Here is a 17,874-nt window from a genome sequence, read left to right as displayed (position 1 = left end):
CTCTTTAATTAGGGACATGGTGACAGCTTGAAAAACAACACGTTGTGGGGTAAACAAGCAGGCCTGGGCACTAGGAGAGCTCCAGCCATGGAAAGAGATGGGGAGAGATTCTCTTCCCTCCTAGCTGCTCCCCCATTCGTCCTCCCCCTGCAGACTCCCCCGGCATGTCCATGGGGTGTTACTGCAAAGGGAGCCCACACCTGCTGGGGAGCTGTGGCAGACACAGGGGCTGCACGTCCTCTCTGCAGGCTCCTGCCATCCAGCCTCACTCTGTGAGCAGGGCTGCTGCAGCCGTTCATCTGTGTCTGGATCCCCCTGCAAATGGGGGGGTGATGATGACAATGATTGTGTCGCCATAGCACCCAACAGCCCCAATTATGGACCAGGCTCTGTGGCACCATGCACTGCACAAACACAAAGAGACAGTCCCTGCCCCAAAGATCTTCTAGTCTAACACACACGTGACGTATAAAGTCACCTACATCAGGAAGCCTTTACATCCCCAATGGAGATTTCCCGCCTGGTGAGGCTGGGCCCTTTTTTTTTCCTAACCAGAGAAGTGGAGAAAACAAAAGAGAAAGGTGACGGCGACAGACGGAGCCTTCTTCCAGCTGCCACGTCCGGTCAGCAGAGACCCAGCCGTCAGTTCCTACGTGCGGATTCTCTTGCACCAGACAGCTCAGGGTTTTGCATGTTTCCCTCTGGCCGATCGTGGCAGCGTGCGCCTGCTGCGATTCCGCGAATCGAAATCCAGATGAGCGTAGACGATTCCAGCCTGTTTGGCGAGAGTCAGTAAAATTAGCCCCTCACTTTGTAAATAGAGGGGATATGGGCTGAGACAGGACTGAGTATGCAAGCGAGTGTAGCCTGATGGAAAACTCCTCTCACCTCGGATCCCCCTACTTGTCCTACGCATTGGGTGCGCTGTGAGAATGGACCCCCCCCCCCGGATTCAGACTTTAAGAACTCAGGTGCTAACAGGATTTTGCCAGACCCAAACCCCGTATCAATGGACTGTCTCCTGAGATCAGCGAGCTTTGGGTCAGGCCTATAGCAGCGTTCACGGGAAAACCTTACTATGCTTCACAAATACAATTTCTTTCAGCTCCTCATCTTGTAAGTGCCAAAAATGTTCTCTGCTGCAAACAAAAGCCACATAAAAGGTGCAGTCAGAGCCAATAAAACATGACATTTCCCAGTGCCCTTGCACTGTGTTATGATCCACTTTTTAGATGGGGAAAATAGTCACAGAGCACTAAGCGACCATGGCTAGCGAGTACCACAGGCAGCAATGAAACTCCCTGCTCCTCTCCTGCAGCTAGATCTCACATGCGCCTTCTCCTTCCAGAACACTCAGCTCAAGGACCAAATATAAGAAGCTGGTGGATGAGAACAGCCCCAGACAGACACACTGATTTGGCCAGAGGCAGTTTGGGAGGAGCCGTACCTGGGGCTCCCGGGAAGCTGGAGATGCTGAGATCCGGGGCTGGAATCCTGGAACAAAAAACCACAAGTCAAAGTTCCTCTTCCCCCATTACACAAGAACGGCCGTACTGGGTCAGACCAAAGGTCCATCTAGCCCAGTAGCCTGTCTGCCGACAGTGGCCAGCACCAGGTACCCCAGAGAGGGTGGACCGAAGACAATGATAAAGTGATTTGTCTCCTGCCATCCCTCTCCAGCCTCTGACAAACAGAGGCCAGGGACACCAATTCTATCCCCTGGCTAATAGCCTTTTATGGACATAACCTCCACGAAATTATCTAGCTTCTCTTTAAACTCTGTTATAGTCCTAGCCTTCACAGCCTCCTCTGGCAAGGAGTTCCACAAGTTGACTACATGCTGTGTGAAGAAGAACTTTCTTTTATTAGTTTTAAACCTGCTCCCCCAGCTGCACTTCCCTGTGGGCGCCCTGTGCACCACCCTTCCTGGTGCCCTTTGTGAGCTATAGAGAAGGTGCCCAGGCCATTGGCAGGGCGTGAATCCTTTCTGATCACTCCCCTTGTCACTGAGGACAAAGCTGTTCTCCCGACACAGGAAATTCAACTTTCAAGAAACAAACGCTCTGGGACCAGTCCCGGCAGGGGTGACATTTGCAGCTTGGACAAGACAGCTGCAGCCCCCAGTAGAAAGCCGGGGGCAAGATCTCTCTCTCCGGGGGAGGGGCTGTGCTGTTTCTCACCTAGCGTGCAAGGGCAGAGAGTCCAGATGAGGCTCAGAAATACCGACGACAGCAGCAGCCCAGCCCCAGCCGCCAGGGGCACAAGATAATTTGAGCACTGCCTGGACATGTCTGTGGGGGAAGCTACAAAACAGACAAGTGACAGAGTTGAGCCAAGAGGTTGGTGGTGCCACCGCTTCCAGCCCTTCCCTCCCCATCCCAATGGCCCTATGGACGCTAATCTTGGAGGAATGAGGCTACTGGAGCCTGCAGCACCATTCACCTTCTCTTGTGCTCTGTTGCTTAGGCCCGTGATTTTTCACGTAATCTGGATTTTCTCTGCTCCTTCTGCCACCTACAAATCCTCCCTGTCGGCCGCTTTCCACCTCATCGCCTCTCCGTCACTTCTCCCTCATGGGCGAGCAGGTGTTCTCAACTGCCTCTTAACAGCCCCGAACTTCTGATAAGAACATAAGAACGGCCGTACTGGGTCAGACCAAAGGTCCATCTAGCCCAGTAGCCTGTCTGCCGACAGCGGCCAACACCACGTGCCCCGGAGGGGATGGACCGAAGACAATGATCAAGCAATTTGTCTCCTGCCATCCCTCTCCAGCCTCAGACAGACAGAGGCCAGGGACACCAATTCTATGCCCTGACTAATAGCCTTTTATGGACATAACCTCCATGAAATTATCTAGCTTCTCTTTAAACTCTATTATAGTCCTAGCCTTCACAGCCTCCTCAGGCAAGGAGTTCCACAGGTTGACTACACGCTGTGTGAAGAACTTTCTTTTATTAGTTTTAAACCTGCTACCCATTAATTTCATTTGTTGTCCTCTAGTTCTTCTATTATGGGAACTAATAAATAACTTTTCTTTACCCACCCTCTCCACATCACACATGATTTTATATACCTCTACCATATCCCCCCTCAGTCTCCTCTTTTCTAAACTGAAAAGTCCCAGTCGCTTTAACCTCTCCTCATATGGGACCCGTTCCAAACCCCTAATCATTTTAGTTGCCCTTTTCTGAACCCTTTCCAAGGCCAAAATATCTTTTTTGAGGTGAGGAAACAACATCTGTACACAGTATTCAAGATGTGGGCGTACCATAGTTTTATATAGGGGCAGTAAGATATTCCGTGTCTTATTTTCTATCCCTTTCTTAATAATTCCTAGCATCCTATTTGCCTTTTTGACCGCCGCTGCACACTGTGTGGAATTTTCAGAGAACTATCCACGATAACTCCAAGATCTCTTTCGTGATTTGTCATAGCCAAATTAGCCCATATCATACTGTACCTATAGTTGGGGTTATTTTTCCCAATGTGCATTACTTTACACTTATCCACATTAAATTTCATTTGCCATTTTGTTGCCCAAACACTCAGTTTGGTGAGATCTTTTTGGAGTCCCTCACAGTCTGCTTATGTGTTGACTATCCTAAACAGTTTTGTATCATCTGCAAACTTTACCACCTCACTGCTTACCCCTTTCTCCAGATCATTTATGAGTAAGTTGAAAAGGATTGGTCCCAGGACTGATCCTTGGGGGACACCACTAGTTAGCCCCCTCCAATCTGAAAATTTACCATTTATTCCTACCCTTTGTTTCCTGTCTTTTAACCAGTTCTCAATCCAAGAAAGAACCTTTTCTCTTATCCCATGGCCATGTAATTTACACAAGAGCCTTTGGTGAGGGACCTTGTCAAAGGCTTTCTGAAAATCTAAGTATACTATATCTACTGGATCCCCCTTGTCTGCATGTTTGTTGACCCCTTCAAAGAACTCTAATAGATTAGTAAGACATGATTTCCCTTTACAGAAACCATGTTGACTTTTGTCCAACAAATTATGTTCTTCTACATGCCTCACAATTTTATTCTTTACTATTGTTTCGACTAATTTACCCGGTACTGAAGTTAGGCTTACCGGTCTATGATCGCCTCTAGAGCCCTTTTTAAATATTGGTGTCACGTTGGCTACTTTCCAGTCATTAGGTACGGAAGCCGATTTAAAGGATAGGTTACAAACCACAGATAATAGTTCAGTAATTTCCCATTTGAGTTCTTTTAGAACCCTTGGATGAATGCCATCCAGTCCCGGAGATTTGTTAACATTAAGTTTTTCTATTTGTTCCAAAACCTCCTCTAATGACACTTCAATGCGGGACAGTTCCTCAGATTCATCACCGACAAAGGACGGTGCAGACTTGGGAATCTCCCCAATGTCCTCAGCGTTGAAGACTGAAGCAAAGAAATCATTTAGTTTCTCCACAATGGCTTTATTGTCCTTGATTGCTCCTTTTATATCTCGATCATCTAGGGGACCCACAGGTTTTTTAGCAGGCTTCCTGCTTCTAATGTACTTAAAAAACACTTTGTTATTTCTTTTTGAGTTTTTGGCTAGCAGTTCCTCAAAATCTTTTTTTGCTTTTCTTATTACATTTTTACACTTGATTTGACAGTATTTGTTTCTTTCTATTTATTCACTAGGATTGGACTTCCACTTCTTAAAAGATACCTTTTTGTTTCTCACTGCTTCTTTTACATGGTGGTTAAGCTACGGTGACTCTTTTTTAGGTCTCTTGCTATGTTTTTCAATTTGGGGTATACATTTAAGTTGGGCCTCTATTATGGTGTCTCCATGCAGCTTGCAGGGATTTGGCTCTAGTCATTGTGCCTTTTAATTTCTGTTTAAGTAACCTCCTCATTTTTGTGTAATTCCCCTTTTTGAAATTAAATGCCAGGGTGCTGGACTGCTGAGGTGTTCTTCCCACCATAGGAATGTTAAATATTATTATATTTAATCATGTTAAGTTATATTAATTATTATTGCACGTGCTCTGCATGTACCCTCTGGGCAAGAGCTGCCCTAGAGATCGGAGCTACATCGGCTTGTGCTCCTTGGAATGTCTCAAGTTTCCTTCCCCAAATTCTCTTGGGAAATTCTAGCTAAGACACAGAAGAGTTCAGCGTTCTGGGCTGGAAAGTTATGACAGAGCTGCTCCAACTGGGGCCGTATCACATTTTTTCACATCTGTGTCTGACGTAGTCTCCAATACAAGATCACTCACCCGCAGGGTACCTGGCACTCGCATTCACACTCCTGCCAGAAGAGTTGAATTTGACGTCACAGGTGAAAATCTTCCTGCTGGCCCAGATGTCCCAGGGGACGCTGATGTGATTTACGAATGTGAAAGATCCATCCTTCGCCTTCAACCAGCGCGTCAGCCCCTGTTCCTGCTGCTCCCCAGGAATGCTCCAGGAAACATGGACTGGGCCGGACACTCCATGGACCATGCAGGCCAGATGAGCGGTTCCGGTGCCTTGGCTGCCGCGTGGAAATGGGACCAGAAGCAACACCCCGCTGCTGTCGGTGTAACTGTCTGAGCAAGGGAAGGTGGCAAATTCAGTGTGATCATCAGATGAGCTGCAGCCTGATTACAGATGTGACTCTTTCACTTAGGGTATGTCTACACTGCACAGTTATTTGGGAATAAGCTATTCCGGAATAGTTATTCAAAAATATCTTATTTTGAAACAGCAGGTCTATACTGCAAGGAAGCTTCAAATCAGTCTGAGGCAGGCTTCCTTAATGTAGATGTGCTATCTCGATTTAGAGCCCCCAGAGGAATAACTTAGAATGGCGCTGGCGAGGCGCTATTTTGAAAGAGCAGCAGTGGAGCATCTACACACACTTTACTGCGAAATAGCTATTTTGGAATAGGCATTATTCTTCACAGAATGAGGTTTACAGAAGTCAGAAGAAGCCATCTGTTATTTCAAAATTATTTCAAAGTAACAGAATTACTGTGTGGATGCTCGCATAGAATCATAGAATACTAGGACTGGAAGGGACCTCGAGAGGTCATCGAGTCCAGTCCCCTGCCCTCATGGCAGGACCGAATACTGTCTAGACCATCCCTGATAGACATTTATCTAATCTACTCTTAAATATCTCCAGAGATGGGGATTCTACAACCTCCCTGGGCAATTTATTCCAGTGTTTGACCACCCTGACAGTTAGGAACTTTTTTCTAACATCCAACTTAAACCTCCCTTGCTGCAGTTTAAGCCCATTGCTTCTTGTTCTATCCTCAGAGGCCAAGAAGAACACGTTTTCTCCCTCCTCCTTCTGACACCCTTTTAGATATCTGAAAGCTGCTATCATGTTCCCCCTCAATCTTCTCTTTTCTAAACTAAACAAACCCAATTCCTTCAGCCTTCCCTCATAGGTCATGTTCTCTAGACCTTTAATCATTCTCGTTGCTCTTCTCTGGACCCTCTCCAATTTCTCCACATCTTTCTTCAAATGCAGTGCCCAGAAGAGGCCTAACCAGTGCAGAGTAGAGCGGAATAATGACTTCTCGTGTCTTGCTCATAACACGCCTGTTAATGCATCCCCGAATCATGTTTGCTTTCTTTGCAACAGCATCGCACTGCTGACGCATATTCAACTTGTGGTCCACTATAACCCCTAGATCCCTTTCTGCCGTACTCCTTCCCAGACTGTCACTTCCCATTCTGTATGTATGAAACTGATTGTTCCTTCCTAAGTGGAGCACTTTGCATTTGTCTTTATTAAATTTCATCCTGTTTACCTCAGACCATTTCTCCAATTTGTCCAGGTCATTTTGAATTATGACTCTATCCTTCAGATTAGTTGCAACCCCTCCCAGCTTGGTATAATCTGTAAACTTAATAAGCATACTTTCTATGCCAATATCTAAATCGTTGATGAAGATATTGAACAGAGCCAGTCCCAAACCAGATCCCTGTGGAACCCCACTTGTTATGCCTTTCCAGCAGGATTGTGAACCATTAATAACTACTCTCTGAGTATGGTTATCCTGCCAGTTATGGACCCACATTATAGTAGCCCCATCTAAGTTGTATTTACCTAGTTTATTGATAAGAGGCCGTATCGAATGTTTTACTAAAGTCTAGGTATGCCACAGCCACCGCTTCTCCCTTATCCACAAGACTCTTTATCCTATTAAAGAAAGCTATCAGATTGGTTTGACCTGATTTGTTCTTTACAAATCCATGCTGGTTGTTCCCTATCACCTTGCCACTTTCCAAGTGTTTACAGATGATTTCCTTAATTACTTGCTCCATTATCTTCCCTGGCACAGAAGTTAAACTAACTGGTCTGTAGTTTCCTGGGTTGTTCTTATTTCCCTTTTTATAGATGGGCACTATATTTGCCCTTTTCCAGTCCTCTGGAATCTCTCCTGTATCTCATGATTTTCCAAAGATGATAGCTAGAGGCTCAGATACCTCCTCTATCAGCTCCTTGAGTATTCTAGGATGCATTTCATCAGGCCCTGGTGACTTGCAGACATCTAACTTTTCTAGGAGATTTTTAACTTGTTCTTTTTTAATTTTACCTTCTAAAACTACCCCCTGCCCACTAGCATTCACTATGTTAGGCATTCCTACAGACTTCTCAGTGAAGATCGAAACAAAGAAGTCATTGAGCATCTCTGCTATTTCCAAGTTTCCTGTTACTGTTTCTCCCTCCTCACTGACCAGTGGGCCTATCCTCTCCTTGGTCTTCCTCTTGCTTCTAATGTATTTATAAAACATCTTCTTGTTTCCCTTTATTCCCATAGCTAGTTTGAGCTCATTCTGTGCCTTTGCCTTTCTAATCTTGCCCCTGCATTCCTGTGCTGTTTGCCTATATTCATCCTTTGTAATTTGTCCTACTTTCCATTTTTTATAGGACTCCTTTTTTATTTTTAGATCATTCAAGATCTCGTGGTTAAGCCAAGATGGTCTTTTGCCATATTTTCTACCTTTCCGACACATCGGAATAACTTGCTTTTGGGCCCTTAACAATGTCCCTTTGAAAAACTGCCAACTCTCCTCAGTTGTTTTTCCCCTCAGTCTTGATTCCCATGGGACCTTACCTATCAGCTCTCTGAGCTTACCAAAATCCGCCTTCCCAAAATCCATTGTCTCTATTTTGCTGTTCTCCTTTCTACCCTTCCTTAGAATTGTGAACTCTATAATTTCATGATCACTTTCACCCAAGCTGCCTTCCACTTTCAAATTCTCAACCAGTTCCTCCCTATTTGTTAGGATCAAACCTAGAACAGCTCTCCCCCGGTAGCTTTTTCAACCTTCTGAAATAAAAAGTTGTCTCCAATGCAGACCAAGAACTTATTGGATAGTATGTGCCCTGCAGTGTTATTTTCCTAACATATATCTGGATAGTTGAAGTCCCCCGTCACCACCAAATCATAGGACACTCGCATAGTTACTCCGAAATAATGTTGCTGTGTAAAAGTGGTTGAATTAAAAAAATTTATTGGTCCAATTTCTGGTGGCAAGACAGACAAGGTTTGGAGCTTTCACAGAGCTCTTCTTCAGAGCTGGTAGCTTCCTCAGTGTCATTTCTCAGGTCTGAGGAAGAGCTCTGGGTAAGGGTGAAAACTTATCGGGCTCACCGACCAAAGTTGGTGTGCTGAAAGATATTACCTCACCCACCTCATCCCTCTCACATCTTGGGACCAACACAGCTACAACCAGGTACTATCCTTTATTGAGACATCAATTAAAGAAACAAATCCATGGAAGAAGTAGATACAAAGTCACCACCCCACCAATAACATGACAGAGAATACCCCATATCTGCACAAGCTAAAAGGAAAAGGGTGTGCAATTTTATAAAGACTTGTACTCATAGCATTTCATTAAAGCAAAATCATCGTTTCAAGCAGGGTTAGATACAGTCCTAACCTGGGTGCCTTGAACGGTCACAGAGAACCTGCAAAGATTTATTTTTAGTTAGGAAACCTGAGCCCATTATATTCCTTCTCTGCCCACAGCACTTAATGTTCCCCTGATCTTTTTGGCGTAAAGTAGGCTTTGCTTCTAAATGTGCCTTGGTACCTCTGTTAGCTTGTCCCATTTCAATGGCAACACTGAAATATTCTGTGTCAGTATGTTATGAATCTCCTTAAATCAACTATAGTTCCTTACCTCCAACAATCAGAGTGGATCCATTCCCAAAAATCAGGTAGCTGCTGTGGATATATGCACAATAATAAACACCAGCATCATTCTGTTGGATGTTGCTAATTTCCAGTGTCGAGCTGTGTGTCTCATGTTTGCAAGCAAATTTACTTGCATTGAGATTATCCAAACAGTACTTAATGCGGATGGGTGTCTCTCCTTCTCTTCTCAGATACCAAAACACGTCTCCTGCTTCCATTTTTAATTTGGATAAACAGCGGATCTTTGCGGTATCATTAACTTCAGCAAACTGGACCCGCTGAGGTTGGTAGAGAAATAACTGCACTCCTAGCACTGGAGAAATGAAATAACATTATGGTTAGTTTCCTCAGGTCTCCAAGAGATGAGCTGAGTAGCTCAGCAACAGAATCCACTACGTCTGGTAACATAAATACTCTGCAGCCTCAATGCTAGAAAAACTCGCGATCACTTTGGACAGCTAAATGGAATTGCAATTAAAATCCAGCAGAAGTTTCCAAACACATTCTAGATACGCAACCTGGGGGTCCTCTTTGAAGGGGTTGTTCTCCCAGTTCCAAAGCTTAATGCAGATGTTTTACCTAAGCAAGAGAAAACCAGGCACTCAGCAAAGATCATGCTGTAAAAAAAGAAGGGAAAATAAAATCCTGACACCCTAGCGCAAAGGCAGATGCTCAGTGCAGTGCTGGGGTGAAGCAGCGTCTTGTATCCAGTGAGGAACACCTCTGAGGAGGATGTGCTGTAGTGATAGACACTAGGTGGGTGGGTTAAAGAAACTACAGAGGGTGCAGCTTTTCTGGTAGAATTACTCTGCATTCCTGTGCCCAGGGGCTACGGTGATGCTTTAGGGTGATTTTAAACATCCAGAGCATGGTAGCGTGTCGCCCATGGATGAGCTGTGTGAACAAATTCGCCTGGCAGGTCCTGCTGACTCCCAAAGGAAAATGCTCTGAAGTGACTTAGTTCTTTTGACAGTTCCCATCTAAATCTCTCCCCAGTCTAACATCTTTGGTCCATCATTTTTTGGGGGTGCCAGGCTGATCCGTATCAATTACTGGCAGACTTGCCTTGGAGGACTCACAGTGTGTTCTGAAGCAAAGCCCTGACGTTTTTGAGATACCCGACAACAAACTATTCAATTTTCAAAAGTGCCCAAGTCCCATTTGCAAGAGTGATGTCGGAGCAGGTGGCTCTGGGTGCCTTGAGAGATTTTCAAACATGACTAGGCGGGCTAGTGACCCACTGCTGGCGAAGTCAAGGGAAGTTAAGAGCATCATCCTGGGTCTAGCAGAGAACTGGCTAAAAATGCACCAAGCGGGGCTGGCTAGGAAGCTGCATCTGGTCTCCACGAGTATGGAGAGAGCACTAACGTGCATCCCTGAATGCCCCTTGTGAAACAGCTGAGAACAGAGGGCAGCGTGGCCTAGTGAGCAGAGCAACCGGCTCAGAAAGGACCAGATAGGACTGGCACCTCGGTCACGTCTTCTTAGACAGCATCTCCCGGCTGAGGCTGCACTGGTGGCCGTGGGTCCTCTGGCAAAGTGGGGAGCTGTCAGTCCCAGCTCTCGCCTGTGGGGACCATCTCTCTACCCCTCCCTCGCCCCCTGGCATTCTCCCCTTGCTGAGGACTCACCTGGTCTACGTCCTGGGGGGCGGCAGGCAGCGAAAGCAGGAGTTCGGCTGACGAAGGGCGGCTGGACTGGCTGCAACGCTGCCCCGGGGCATTTCTCACATCCCCCAGCACCCTCCTGGCTCCAGTGTAATGGGGGGGTGCAGAAGGGCATAAATGACACTGCTCCCCGCTCCCAGTCCCCTGGCATTGCGAGGGTGGAAAGGGGCATCGTGCACACGAGGGTCAGGCCCCAGGCTGGCTGTGCGGGGGCTGCGTGATGCCAGTGCTCGTACAGACCGGGCCATACAAGCCACAGCGCTAGTCACGCCCAGGGTCTCCCCAGCACGGCCCGTGTAAGGCCCGTTAGAACCCTGACAGCGGCACGAAGCCCCATTCACTGCGCCGGGGTCCCAGTGACGCCGCTTTACCCTGCACAGGGCTTTAAGGAACCGAAGGCGGCAGCTGGTCGCCCAACGGTGCCCTGGGCTTTACTGAGTGGTGAGTGCTCAGCTCATCAGAGCAGGAGCCTCGGCACCAAGCAGGATTGGGCCCTCACGCTGTATATAGAAATCCCTTCATTCCCCATGGGGGTGGGGCGGGGAAGCTGTTTCACAGCCCCACAGCGCCCTGGTTTGGGGCAGGCAGCGACAAGGAGCAACGGAGCCGGCTGCAGCTGCAGGGGCATCTTGGTGCTCGTGAAATTACCAGGCTGGGGCAGGACATGGATTTCCCGCCGCGCACGAGAACGAAAAGTGACCATCTCAACCATGGTCTGGAATCAAAAGCCATTTTGGGGTGGGCTGCCTGGGCTTCCGATCCTGCCCCGTCAGCTCACCCAGGCATCCTTTCCTGGCCAGAGGTCGTTGTGAAGTCCAAGACTACAGGAGTATGTATACACTCCTCATTGCAGGAGGAGTAATGGTAGTTTGGATTAGGAGCTTTAATTCGAACTACCTAGCCTGTGCTGCGTGTAGCTGGAGGCAGGTAGTTCGAACTACGAGGCATTTAAAAATGGTGGCGCCCGGGAACATGCAAATAAAGCCCAGGATATTTTAATCCCGGGCTTCATTTGCAAGTTCGAATGACTACATTAGCCACCCTAGTTCGAACTAGGGTGGCAGGGTCGACATACCCTAGGAGGGTACCAAAAAGAGCTCGATACATTCATGGACGGTAGATCCATCAATGGCTAATGGCCAGAGTGTCCCTAGCCTCTGTTTGTTAGAGGCTGGGAATAGGTGACAGGGGTTGGATCACTGGATGATTCCCTGTTCTGTTCACTCCCCCAGGGCTTGGCATTGGCCATGGTCGGAAGACAGGACACTGGGTTGGATGGATCTTGGGTCTGGTTCTATGGCTGTTCAGATGTTCTTATGCCATCACTTCGAACTGGAGAGCAGGAATTTTCCCCTTTGCAAGTTCTGAAATTTTCCCAGCGCTCAAAGATTCATCACAACAGACACAAACACCAACAACAGGGCATTTTCGGACAGAGCAATGCTTCTTCTAAAGACGGCTGAGCAGTTCCAGTCGTTACCCAACCGGCACGGGGGCGAAGGAACCGGAGCCAGCACCTCTCGTCTTGCTGGACATGTCCACAGCGACTGCAAGCCACCTTTCTTTCCGGACCGCAGGTGGAAGGGTCAGCAGAAATCTGGGCCTTCCTGCACCCCTGCTGCAGTCAGCCCTCAGGGAACAGGAAATCAGAGTCAGGAGATCAAAGTCATTCATTTTTTATTGGCATCTACAGAACCACAGAAGGGTCTGGTTGGAAGAGACCTTGCAAAGCCGTCAAGTCCAGGCACTGAGGCAGGACCATAGTTCCCACGAAGGTGCACGCCTGCACAGCAGCGCACAAAAAAATTCTTCCCATGCCCACCTTCTCTGGAGAGCTGCGCAGCAGCACTCGCATGGCAGGCAGCTGCCCCGGCAGTCGGGGCTGGCTGAGACAGGGTAGTGAGGGAGCCACTGGGGTGGGGGTCCAGGACCTGCTGCAGCTGCATGGCAGCAGAAGTGGGAGGGGAAGGCCCACTCCAGTCGCTGGGGCTGCCTCAGGTCAGGGGGGACAGGGTCTGCTCCGGTAGCTGGGAACAGGACCTATCGCGTGGCGGGGGAGGAGTGTCTGCTCTGGCGGCTGGGAACGCGACCTGCTGCATGGCGGGGGAGGGGCGGTTCTACTCCAAAAGCCGGGAACAGGTGTTAAAAATGTGAGTGCCGTGATGACACGCGTCCAAACCAGCGCCCATGACCTCAATACTGGCGCACAAGCCAAAACTCACTCCGCTCATGGTTGGAAAATCTTAGCAAGAGCCCTGGGCAGGACCCAGTAAACCTGGACCATCCTTGACAAGGTCTTGGGTGTGCACCACAATATTTCCTTTATTTTCCACAGTTGAAAGGTAAACTACAGATTTTTGGGGGGTTATTTCGTGAACTGTTCTGCTTCATCTTTGCTCTCCCCATCCACTGAGGAATCGGGGGGAGCAAACGGCACTTCCTTGGTTACCAAAAACAGAGAGAGCAACCTGAAAAAGCAGCCAGCTCCAGAGCTCTGCTAGCTGAACAAACAAATGACAAGTGACAAAATACGTGGGCTGAAAGTGACCGCAGCAGCAAGTGTAGCTCCCCAAGCAGCCAGTTCTGATCTATTTTTAAACGATTAGGCCTTTGCAGCAACTGTGGCTGTTTGTCCTGGAGCATGGGTGAGGGTTTTTTAAAGATAGGTTTCAATTTTTTCTGATAAAACCTATTCTAGAAACAAAATCAGTCACTTTGTCTTGACTTCGCATACATTTGTACAGGAGACAATCAAGGGTAAAATGAATGTGTGTCATTTAAATTTGACTGGGGGCAATAACCTTAAGGCACGTTTGAAAATTTGTCAAGTGATTTTGATGCCTAACTTCCATCGAATTTGTAAACCACCCTAGGCGCTGATCTTTAAGTACCAACATATCTTGAAATCTGGTTCACCTGAGTCCAGATATCAGTGAAAGTCAGCGGGAGATAGGCCATGTCTAGACTATGGAGAAGATCAACGCTGTGGAAATCGATCTTCTGGCGTTTGATTTAGCAGGTCCACTAAAGACCCGCTAAATCAAATGCTGAAAGTGCCCCTGTTCATGCTAGAACTCCTACTCCTCATGAAGCATATGGGAAGCCAACAGAAGCATTACTTCCATCAACCTCCCGCTGTGAGGATGGCACTGAAGATCGGCTTAAAGTACATTGATGGCAGTTACTTTTTTTTATGTAGCTGGAATTGTGTACCTTGAGCTGAGCTTCATCTGTAGTGCAGACCTGGCCTTAACTTACAACAAGTAGTTAAATTGCTTTTGAAAATGATACCTCACTCCTTAGGTTCTTGTGCCTCACTGAGGCTAGATTTCTGCTGTACCTAGACATACAATTTTATCTGGTTCAGAGGGGACTAGATACCATTGTAAAAAACAAACAAACAAAAAAAACCACACCAACAGGACTTAAAATGCAAATTATCTAAACCGTTTTTTAAAATTATGACTTAGATTCTTATGTGATTTACGTCTTTGTGCCCTAGGGTGGCTAGATAAAGACTACAATTTTACAATGTTTCCATTAGTATGACAATTTTATCATGGCAATTTTAAAATATCAGGCAGAGTCCAGGAAAACAACCGTAAGGACAGAAGGAGAGCCGGGAGCATGTGTGAAAATTAGAGAGAAAAACCACCTGCTGGGCCAGATGCTCTGGTCTTGCCCCAGCAAAGGCAGCGAGTTGGGGTCCCAGCCTACAGCAGAGTAATACAGACACTGAGAGCAGCTCAACTCCAGGAAGGCTCAGTCCCAGGGACTTGACACAGCGCTCCCGTGGGACCAGAGTCCCAGATAAATTCGTCTGACTCTGCATAAAAGTATTTCACAGAGCAAGCTCATCCAGTGGGCTCCCTTTATCAAGGAAAGAGAGAGATGCACGGTTGTGGTTCCCCCCAGGTAACAATTATTTACACTGGGTTTAATAAGAGAGGTAAAGTCCTCCAGGCCACTGTTTTTCTGACCTGGGCCTAGCAGCTTCTCTACATCCCTGTCCGTAGAGATCTTTTGTTTCCAGGTATTGTCATGTATCCTCTCAAGGTTGGGGAGCAATCTGTAAAGCCAGCTGAAGACAATCATTGTTTGTTTCCTATTCCTTGTATAGAATTTCCCTAGGGCAGAAAGTCTTTGTTCCCTCCTCCCCAGCCCTGTGGAAAAGTACAAAATTCAAAATGGATTCCAGAATCAGACGGCTTGGTCACGTCTTTGTAGGTCCAAGCATACCCCAGGCTCACAGGAAAACCAAGACTGTTCACAGATCATTGTCTTGAGCACCAGGCCATTAAGTTTCTTAAGTACCTCTAATGGCATTCGCACACCTAGATTAACAAACAGGTTTATGCTACATAGTTCTAACTTCAAATACAGGAATGATACTTGCACATAAATAAAATACACACACTCAAGGATTACAAGCTCTCCAGTGACTGGCCACATGCCCTATTTTGCATAAAACATATTTGAGTTATGCATATTCATATTCAAACATATATTTTCCATTAAAAATATGGGAGTGTAGTGTCACGACAGAGCCTCAGTCTGGGGGGGGAGGGTCTTACTGCTTCTCCAATATCAGAATTAATAATCGTATCATCTCTACCCTTTTTCTATTTCATAGAATAGACAACTCTGACGGACAAGAACAGAATTGCTCCTCTGTGATGAATGGAGTCCCACAGTAGTAATTTATGTTTTTTAAAACAAGAGATGCACAAAGAAAGAATGAAAGAGAAAGCGAGAGAAATACAGGAAGTCTCATGTTTGTAACATTCTAGGATGTGCTGTGAGTTTGCTTGAAATACAACCTCTTCCATGGTCATTTCTCTGAACCAATATTGTGAGTAGAGACCTCCATTCTTGCAAAAAAATCTGTGCCAAGTCATTACCAATTGCCTGCAGGTTGATCAGGCAGTGGAGTTACTCCTCATCACGTCCCTTCCTACACCACAGTTTTCTGAAGATGTGGGTTGTGCCCACGAAAGCTCATGATACCATCAACATGTATCGTTGATCTCTAAGGTGCTGCAAGACTATTTGTCATTTTTAAGTGTTTCCAGTTACAGACTAACTCAGCCACCCATCTGAAGCTTTTCTATACTGCCGACAGCTGTTCCCTAACCCATTTACACTTAAACCCAGTTGATCCTGCCACTTCAATGAGAGTTATGCATTTATAACTCATGGCCTAACCAGGCCCATGATGTGTAATTTACACCATGGTCTACATCTAATGCAATACGCCCAGAGATTGCCATGGGAGTTCCACCTGCCTATTTCAGGCAGGAGTTTGCCTGGGGCTCTTCTCCAAGTCTGCCCCCAGCTGTGGGTGATGAAAGCTGAGAAACAGGCTTCCCCCTGATGCTTTGGTATTTTATCCACCACCACACTGGGCTGCTTCATGACATGATACTGAACAGTAATTTGGGGCCAGATCTGCAGCTGATGTAAATCAGCATCGCTCCACTGATGCCAATGAACTGATGCTGATTTACACTAATTGAAGGTCTGGCCCTGTCATGGCTATTTCCCCACCTTAACACTTTGGCTATGTCTACATTGGCATCCCTTTCCGGAAAAGGGATGCTAATGAGACGAGTCGCAATTGCAAATCCGCAGGGGATTTAAATATCCCCCGCGGCATTTGCATTTACATGGCTGCCGCTTTTTTCCGGCTTGGGGATAAGCCGGAGAAAAGCGCCAGTCTAGACGCGATTCTCCGGAAAATAAGCCCTTTTCCGGAGGATTTCTTATTCCTACTTTGAGTGTAGAAGGTAGGGGGTCCTCAAGAGACCTTAACAATACCCTGCCTCTAGAGGGTTCTGTTTTTAAAAACACCCTAAGGTCACCGATTCCCTAATCTTGGAAGGTAGCTGCCACCATCCAAGTGAAAAAACAAAACAAAACACTTTTCTTCTTGAATCCAGGAAGAAATCACTTGCCAACTTCTTCCACCACAAGAGATCTTGAAAGAAAAAGCAGGACACAAACTGTAATCTCTGAGCTGACCTCTCAGGTTAGTCCAGGACACAAGAATCAGATCATAGCCTTCAAAAAGGTGACTTTATTAACAAAACAAAAAGATATACTTGGTAAAGCATACTTGGTTGCTAGATGTTATAGAGCAACTGAAAAAAAACAGATTAAAGCACAGAGAGTTGTATTCCTGGAATTCAGCTTTAGTTACAGTGTACTGAGGGAGGGCACATGGACTCTGCACAGAGGAATCTAACCAAACAACAAAACTAAGAAAATACCCAGATTGTGTCTAACTAAAAGCATTCCCTGTCTACTCACGTTTCTGTACTGCCAAGGTCCAGTCCAATTTTAGGTCCGATATTCTTTTCTAGGCATGGTACTCTTGCCTGGTTTAATTCATCTTGTTTCTCCGGCTCCTGGTATGAACTCCTCAAAAGTCAAGTAGCAGACAGATCCCCTTTCAATTCAAATCTTAACATTGTCTTCCCATTGATTCTCCAGGCTCCCTGCCAACACTTCCGAACTCCCTGGGTTTATCCCTTAAGTTACTGAATGCTGGGATCTTTAGAAAAGGACAGTGCCCCTTCCATCCATCACAGGCCCTTGGAGGCCTTTAAGTGAACCTTGAATGTTCACAGTGTGGTTCACTTGAGAAATGAGACCAGGAAGTCTCTGTGGCTGAAACTCTAGGCTACATCTAGACTGCAAGCCTCTTTCGAAAAAGAGTGTGTAAACTACAACCAGTACTTTTGAAAAAGCAGTTTGCATTACATAGCGCCTTTTTTCGAAAGAGCACTTTTGAAAAAAGGTGTTCTTCCTGGTAAAACGAGGTTTTCTGTGGTCAAAAAAACTGCCGTGTTCTTTCGATTTACTTTCAAAAGAATGCAGCAGCAGTCTAGATGCAGGGGACTTTTTTTTTTTTTAAAGGCCACTTTTTAAAAAAAAAACTTGTAGTCTAGACACCCCCCCAGAGTCCAGAACAACTCAAGCTCTACCACCTGCCCCAAACTGTGCAGTTCAGATTCTTTTTGCACACCTCAAACTGGAATAGAACTG

The 17,874-nt window shown here is 46.5% G+C and overlaps 1 protein-coding gene across 2 annotated transcripts in view; it reads right to left on the bottom strand.

The window, feature by feature from the left end:
- LOC102461257 (immunoglobulin kappa light chain-like) overlaps positions 1-17,874 on the bottom strand; it is a 49,926-nt gene continuing 32,052 nt past the window's right edge. For both annotated transcript variants that reach the window (XM_075907772.1, XM_075907771.1), the window contains exons 5-9: positions 9,147-9,473; positions 5,234-5,545; positions 2,181-2,303; positions 1,448-1,494; positions 1-775 (exon numbers count right to left, since the gene is read on the bottom strand). In XM_075907772.1, the coding sequence (XP_075763887.1) occupies positions 680-775; positions 1,448-1,494; positions 2,181-2,303; positions 5,234-5,545; positions 9,147-9,378 (810 nt within the window). In that variant the 5' untranslated portion in view covers positions 9,379-9,473 and the 3' untranslated portion in view covers positions 1-679. The remainder of the gene's footprint in view (positions 776-1,447; positions 1,495-2,180; positions 2,304-5,233; positions 5,546-9,146; positions 9,474-17,874) is intronic.

Source organism: Pelodiscus sinensis, chromosome 24, assembly GCF_049634645.1.
Source record: "Pelodiscus sinensis isolate JC-2024 chromosome 24, ASM4963464v1, whole genome shotgun sequence".
Taxonomy (NCBI): Eukaryota; Metazoa; Chordata; order Testudines; family Trionychidae; genus Pelodiscus; species Pelodiscus sinensis.
Note: the sequence above shows the minus strand (reverse complement) of the source record. Positions and strands in the feature narration are given on the sequence as shown.